The 7,864-nt window shown below is 54.2% G+C and overlaps 1 protein-coding gene across 4 annotated transcripts in view; it reads left to right on the top strand.

The window, feature by feature from the left end:
• Window positions 1-934: 934 nt before the first annotated feature.
• LOC121271046 (E3 ubiquitin-protein ligase CBL-like) overlaps window positions 935-7,864 on the top strand; it is an 81,361-nt gene continuing 74,431 nt past the window's right edge. For 3 of the 4 annotated variants that reach the window (XM_041176746.1, XM_041176747.1, XM_041176745.1), the window contains exon 1: window positions 935-1,393. In XM_041176746.1, the coding sequence (XP_041032680.1) occupies window positions 1,026-1,393 (368 nt within the window). In that variant the 5' untranslated portion in view covers window positions 935-1,025. The remainder of the gene's footprint in view (window positions 1,394-7,864) is intronic. The other variant, XM_041176748.1, reaches the window with a different exon arrangement.

Below are 7,864 nucleotides of genomic sequence, written 5' to 3'. Positions count from 1 at the left end.
TGCACTCTTGGAGGGTCAGTACTGAGGGAGTTCTGCACTGTCAGAGGGCTAGTAGTGAGGGATTGCTGCACTGTCGGAGGGTCAGTACTGAGGGAGTGCTGCACTGTCGGAGGGTCAGTACTGAGGGAGTGCTGCACTGTCGGAGGGTCAGTACTGAGGGAGTGCTGCACTGTCGGAGGGTCAGTACTGAGGGAGTGCTGCACTGTCGGAGGGTCAGTACTGAGGGAGTGCTGCACTGTCAGAGGGTCAGTACTGAGGGAGTGCTGCACTGTCGGAGGGATCAGTACTGAGGCAGTGCTGCACTGTCGGAGGGATCAGTACTGAGGCAGTGCTGCACTGTCGGAGGGATCAGTACTGAGGCAGTGCTGCACTGTTGGTGAAGATGAGACACCTTCGGATGAGGCACTAACCACAGGCCCTAAACTGCCCCCCTCGGGTGGGCCGTGGAAAGATCGCACCACCACCACCACCACTACCCCATCCACCAACCTCACTCAAACCCATGACCAAAGCGCCACGATCGCACTGCTGTCTGTGGGAGCATTGCCCGTGCGCACGCACGGTGGCACGTTGACCCCGTCCCATCCGCGATCGCTCTCAGGAGCGAGCACCGAGCCTTTGGGGGAGGTGGGGGGGGGTGGGTCCTGCCGGAGGAGACCGGCGCTACAGAAACGAAACTCGCCCTTGGGCGAAACCTCTGTTTAATTTTGAACGCCCCTTCACCGAATCCCACCCACCCCCGCAGAATCCTAACTGCAAGGTTGTAAAAGGTCCCATTGCAGCTGAAACCCTCCCCAGAACTTTTCCCTGTGTTACTGGGGTAAAGAAATGAGGTTGGACCTGTGTTGACCCCGGGGTATTTGTTCAGTCAGTGTCTAACTCCTCCTATACAAGTCACGCCTCAGCCTGAGTATTTGAATAGAGCTGTCTCTCTCTCTCTCTCTGCTTTGAAGCAGGAAGTGTGGTGCCCGAAGGATGATTTAAACAAAACATGTGTATGTATACAGACTCGAGGACGGAACGCCATGGCGACACCTTGCAGGTCCCCGCAGCCAGCGCCCCGAGGTTCAGCCCTGGCCGGACTCGGGCAGCGGCCTCGGGCTGACAGGCGAGCCCTGGACAGGGTGTGCAAGCAGCTGCAGAAGCTGGTCAAGCTCTGCCAGAACCCGCGGCTCCGGCTCAGGAACAGCCCCCCCTACATCTTGGAGATCGTGCCGGAGGCGTGCACCCACCTGCAGCTGGTCCTCGCCAGCCATCCAGCCCAAGCCGGCTTGCCGTGGCAGAACGGCTACCTCGCCGTCTGTCTGCAGAACCTGTCCAGCAAGTCCAAGCAAGCCACCAGGCTGTTCCAGCAATCCAAGGAGAGGATGTTTGAAGAGGGCTCCCTAGCCAGGTGAGTGTCCAAAAGTAAATAAAAGATAAGGACAGAAAGCCTGTGCCTGCACCACTTCTCCCCCCACCCCCCCCACAGGCACTCAGGCTCCCTCAGTTCCCCTATTTTTGGGGACGGTAGTCCCTCACACACTTGGATGCACACAAACACACACACACACACACACATATTCGATACTTCCTCAATTGTGTACGTGTGTGTGTGTGTGTGTGTGTGTGTTTTTATATAGCTCATATCAGCTCGGATGGTCACAGGGGTCAAACCGTGAGGAATTGTTGGAATCGTACCGCACGAGGGCCATTCAGCCCGTCTTGCTCGGGCTAGCCCTTTGAAAGGCTGTCCAATTTGTTCCATTCTCCACCGCCTTCCCCCCCACCCCCCCCCCCCCCCTGTAGTCCTGGGAATAGGTCGGATTGCATAGGGTGAACGGCACAGAAACAGGCCATTCGGCCCACCCAGACCATGCTGGCGCTTATGATCCTCTCCAGCCTCCTCCCACCTTCCCCCCCCCCCCCCCCATCTGAATCTACCCTTCGTAACCCTCTCCCTCTATTCGCTTCTCCCTCAGATGCGGGTCTAAATCTTCCCCTTAAACGTATCCGTCCCTATTCACCTCAACCACTCCCTCTGGCAACGAGTTCCACATTCTCTCCCCGCCCCCCTCCGGGTAAAGAAGTTTCTCCTGAATTCCCGATCGGATTTATTAGTGACTCCCTTACGCTGATGGCCTCTGGCTCTGCTCTTTCCCGCAGGAGGGAACGTGGGCTCTGTATCCGCTCTATCAAAACCTGTTGTCGTTTTAAAGGTCAGTTTAATGTTAGGTCGCCCCTCAGCTCCCTCTTCTTTCCAAGAGTAAGCAGAGCCAGCCTGTCAACTCTTTCCTGAAGCGTATACGCTGACATTTCTGGTATCACCCTGGTAAATCCTCCCCGTGCCCTCCCCCGTGCCCCCCACATGCTCTTTACAATATGACGGCCAGGACAGGACACAGTTCTCTCCATGTGGTCTACCCAAGATTCGATACAGGTTTAACACAGCTTCCCTACTCTCCTCCTCCTTATCCCCTGTAGAGGTAAAGCCAGGGGCTCAGCTCACTTTATTCACAGCCGTGTTAACCTGTGGTGCAACTTTAAATAATTGGTGTATTTGTACAGCCAGATTCCATTGTCCCTCTGCACCATCCAGCCTCTCACTCCCAGGTAATAAGTGACCTGCCTGTCCTCCCTCCCAGAATGTATCGCCTCACATTCACCGGTGTTAAACTTCATGCGCCTACGTGTTGCCCATTCCCAAAGTTCATTCATGTCCTCCTGTAACTTATTGCAGTCATCCACAGTTTTGACTACCCCACTCCCTCCCCACAACCCCACGTCCGCCCCCCCCCGCTAAATTTGGTGTCATCCGCAAATTTAGAATTAGTATTTTTGATTCCAAAATCCAAATTGTTGATGTAAATTGTGTCCCCTGCACAGGTCCTCGTGGATCCATTTGCCGCTCTGAACATATCCCCTTCACTCCCATTCCCCCTTCCCCTCCCCTTCTCTGCCTCAAAGCCACCCCACAGCCCATTCTGCCGCTGACCCCACATCCCCCTGGCCGTATTTATCTGTCGACGAACTGGACACCTAATGGAAGGCCTTTCGGGAAGTGCGGATTTGGAGAGTTGGTCGGGTGCGGGGCGGGGAGGTTGAAGTGAGGGGTGCCCAGAACATGGGGACATGTCACTTTCAGTTAAAACCAGGGTGCTCAAGGGAGCCGTCAGGAAGCACTTCTTAACACGGAGCTGGGTGGGAATCTGGAACTTTCTCTCCCCATAACCCCCACCCCCACCCTCCCCACCACTGACCCACCCTCCCCCCCCCACCCCCTACCCCCTAAAAAGGCTGTTGAGACCAGGAGGGATCAATTGAAAATATCCAAAGTGAGATTGGCAGACTTATTGTTGGGTAAGGGGGGGGTGCGGTTAAGGGTTATGGACCCAAAGGCGGGTGAGAGGGGGGCTAAGATACAGGTCAGTCGTGATCTAATTACTGGAAGCGCTTCACGGGTTAGTGGAGACCGGCGTGGGTTAATGCTTTGGTGAAAAATGGAACTGAAATTTGATGAAGAGTCTGTGGTTTTCCTGAATTTATTTTAAGGAACATTCTGATTTAATTTGTGGGCTGAAGTCCTTGTAGAAGACAACAGTTTTCAGATGAACTCTGCTCATATCTGTGTGTGTGTTTTTTTTTATATTCCACAATCCTGTCAGAGCTACTTTAAGAATTTAATTTTAATTGCTTTATTTTCCAAAGGAAGCTTTTTTTTTCATGAATAAGGGGCTGCAGCGATATCTCATTTTCGACTTCATGGATTTATTAATTGGCGAGCTTATCCAATATTGTTAGGGATTCACTGTTTAAAGATCGTTTAAGATGGAGATGAGGGGGAATCTTTTTCTCTCTGAGGGGTAAGAGTCTTTGGAACTCTCTTCCTCAGAAGGCGGTGGAAGCAGAGTCTGTGAATATTTTTAAGGCAGAGCTGGGTAGATTCTCGATTAACAAGGGGGTGAAAGGTTATCGGGGGGGTAGGCAGGAATGTGGGGTTAAGGTTACAGTCAGGTCAGTCATGATCTTATTGAATGGCGGAGCAGGATCAAGGGGCCGAGTGGCCTCCTCCTGCTCCTAAATTCGTACATTTGCAGCGGTGCTTGTTTGTACATTGTTAGCGGTGAACTTTAACCTTTGTTGTTTGCAGTGTTCCAAACCGCGAGAGGTCCGGGCGTAATAGAATGGGAAGAAACTGTTCCTGTTGGCCAAGTGAGGGGGAGGGGGCAGATTCAGAGGACCCGGATTTAAGGTGATTGGGCAAAAGAGCCGATGGCTACGCAGCGAGTGGTTTTAGGGTCGGGGGTGCACCTCCTGAGAGCGCAGTGGAGGCAGGTTCAATGGAGGCTTCCAAAAGGGCCATGGGGAGGAGGCGGAAGAGTGGGACCAGCTGAGTTTCGCTTGCTGAGGGCCGGCACAGATGCAATGGGTCGAATGGCCTCCTTCTGTGCTGTGACCATTCGCTGGTTGGTAACACAGCTGGAGGCCATTCTGCCCATTGCCTCCATTCTCTAATCTCTCTCTCTCTCTTTCACTCTCTCTTTCACTCTCTCTTTCACTCTCTTTCACTCTCTTTCACTCTCTTTCACTCTCTTTCACTCTCTCTTTCACTCTCTCTTTCACTCTCTCTTTCACTCTCTCTTTCACTCTCTCTTTCACTCTCTCTCTTTCACTCTCTCTCTTTCACTCTCTCTCTTTCACTCTCTCTCTTTCTCTCTCTTTCTCTCTCTTTCTCTCTCTTTCTCTCTCTTTCTCTCTCTTTCTCTCTCTTTCTCTCTCTTTCTCTCTCTTTCTCTCTCTTTCTCTCTCTCTTTCTCTCTCTTTCTCTCTCTCTCTTTCTCTCTCTCTCTCTTTCTCTTTCTCTTTCTCTCTCTTTCTCTCTCTCTCTCTCTGTCTCTCTCTCTCTCTGTCTCTTTCACTCTCTCTCTCTCTCTCTCTTTCACCCTTTCTCTCTCTCTCTCTCTCTCTCTAGGAGCTCAGCGTTCATTGTGTCAGCTGTGGCTCTGTGGGGAGCACTGTCACCTCTGAATAAGAGGTTTGTGGGTTCTCCTTCTGCTCTGGACCCAGTGCTTCCTAGTGTCAGTACTGAGGGAATGCTGCACTGTCAGAGATGCCCATTTTTCAGATGAGATGTTAAACTGTCCTTCTGCCCTATTGGGTGGACTTCAAAAACCCCACAACCACTATTTCAATGAAGATGGGTGGGTGGTGGTGGTGGTGGTGGTGGGGGGGGGGGGGGGGGGGGGGGGGGGGGGGGGGGGGGGGGGGGGGGGTAGAATGAGGGAGGGGGTTCTCCTTCACGTCCTGAGACAAATTTTAACACCTCAATCAAACATCATCCAAAAAAATCCCCCACAGATTATCTGGCTATTATCGCGCTGCTGTTTGTGGGATCTTGCTGCGTGTAAATTGGCTGCCATTCCAACAGTCAGTGAGTACACTTCGAAAAGCCTTTCATTGGCTGCGAAGCACTTTGGGACATCCTGGGCATGTGACTGACGCCGTAGGAATGCAACCCCGCAGAGCTTGGTGGGCCGACGGCGCATCATGGAGTAGACCATCGTCGCTCCAGCTTAACACAGCGCTGGGTGAAATAGCGGTAGGACACGGTAGCAGGGGCCAGAGCTGCTCTTATTCACTCACAGGGTGTGGGTATCACTGGCAAGGCCAGCGTTTGTTGCCCTTGAGAAGGCGATGGTGAGCTTCCTTCCTGAAAAACACCGAGGCCGCTTCAGGGAACAGCTCTGAGCCGATTGACTCTGGGGCCAGATGTAGGCCGGGCCGAGCTAAGATGGCGGACTTCCTTCCCGGTAGGAGGTGGGATCCTACGGCAATGTGGTAGATTGGTCACCGTGACTGACACCAGCTTTTAATTGCAGGCTTATTGAACTAACTGTAATTAAACACCACGACCCCTCCCTCCCCGCTTCCCCCTCCCCTGCCTCTACCCCCACCCCCTCTCCCCAGAGCAATAGTCCGGCCCTTTGACTGACTAGTCCAGTGAGTTTAACCACTAACGCCGCCATCTCCCTCCCCGAGTTTTGCTTCTCATTCATCCACGACACCCAGCATTTTATTGCCCATCCCTGATTGCCCCTTGAGAAGGCGGTGGTGAGCCGCCGCCTTGAACCGCTGCAGTCCCTGCGGTGTAGGCACACCCACGGTGCTGCTGGGGTGGTGGGAGCAGCACAGTAGCCGGAACTGCCGCACACGCACTGCAGCCTTAACCAGCGCTTCACCCAAGCCAGGCAGTACCTCCCCGCTCCTCTTGTGCCCTGTGCCTTGGCTAACGGGGTTGAGTGACTGTAGGCCTTCTTAGCCACCTCGCCTAGGTGTCCAGCCGCCTTCAGGGACCCGGGGGACATGCACTCTCTCTGTTCCTCTACGCCTTCCAGTATCTGACTGTTTATTGTGTGTTGCCTTGTCTCAGTTCTCCCTCACTGTGCATTTCCTGACACTTCACAAGTGTACAGGCCTGTGCAGGGGGTGTTGTTGATACAATTAATGAACACTTTGCAGGACATGATAGGCTGGATCTGATTGCTCAGACCGAACTTTATCCCTGTTGCCAATGAACCGGGGAACGCCCCTGTCAATCTGCAGCTTGCTTCACCTGCTCAACTCGAATGATTCCTCAGGACCAGGGTGAGGCCATTTGGCCCATTCTTCCTGTGCTGGCTCTTTGAAAGAGCTCTCCAATTAGGGCCCACTCTCTTCCCCCGTCGCCCCCCGCCCCCCACCCCCTCCACTCCTCCCCCAGCCCGACAGCCCTGCAAGTTTTACCCCTTTGAGTATTTCTCCAACTCCCCACCCCACCCCCCAGCACTCTTGAAAGTTCCTGTTGAATCTGCTTCCACCGCCCTTTCAGGCAGATCACAACAACTCGCTGCATGAGAAAGGTTTGATGCTCAGTAAAAACCGGGTGAGTTGGGGTGGGGTGAAGATAAGAGCCAGGCCACGAGGGCTTCTGCAGTCGAATAGCTTGTGAAGGCTTGCAGGGCCAACACTGGGTTTTTCTGGGCGGCACTGCACTCCCTGTTCAAGCTGTACAGCAGTAAAAGTCGGGGAGAGAGGGAGTGGGTAGACAGAGCGTCCCAGGTTTGCAGCCTTTGCTGGTATTTGCTGTGAGAAAATCAGCCAAGCTTTTTACATAACAAACCTGTTTGTACAGAAACCAGCACTAGCAGCAGCTCACAGTCAACAGGTTCCTCCCCTCTGACCTCCCTGTGTTACAACCTGCCCTCTTTCAGACTCTCTCTTCCTGCTTCTCTCTCTCTCTCTCTCTCCTCACTCACTCTCTTCCCAGTCTCTCGCCCTCTCTCCCCTTCTTTCTCCCTTCTCCGCTCTCTCTCCTTCCCCTCTCTCTCCTCCCCCTCTCTCTCTCTCCCCCCCCCTCTCTCCCCCTCTCTCCCCCTCTCTCCCCCTCTCTCCCCCTCTCTCTCCCCCTCTCTCTCTCCCCCTCTCTCACTTTCCCTCTCTCTCTCTCCCTCTCTCTCTCTCCCCCTCTCTCTCCACCTCTCTCTCCCCCTCTCTCTCCCCCTCTCTCTCCCCCTCTCTCTCCCCCTCTCTCTCCCCCTCTCTCTCCCCCTCTCTCTCCCCCTCTCTCTCCCCCTCTCTCTCCCCCTCTCTCTCCCCCTCTCTCTCTCCCCCTCTCTCTCTCCCCCTCTCTCTCTCCCCCTCTCTCCCCCTCTCTCTCCCCTTCCCCCTCCCCCTCTCTCTCCTTCTCTCTCCTTCTCTCTCCTTCTCTCTCCCTCCCTCTCCCTCTCTCCCTCTCTCTCCCTCTCTCTCTCCACCTCTCTCTCCCCCTCTCTCTCCCCCTCTCTCTCTCCCTCTCTCTCCCCCTCTCTCTCCCCCTCTCTCTCCCCCACTCCCCCACTCCCCCTCT

Source organism: Carcharodon carcharias, chromosome 29, assembly GCF_017639515.1.
Source record: "Carcharodon carcharias isolate sCarCar2 chromosome 29, sCarCar2.pri, whole genome shotgun sequence".
Classification (NCBI taxonomy): Eukaryota; Metazoa; Chordata; class Chondrichthyes; order Lamniformes; family Lamnidae; genus Carcharodon; species Carcharodon carcharias.
Note: the sequence above shows the minus strand (reverse complement) of the source record. Positions and strands in the feature narration are given on the sequence as shown.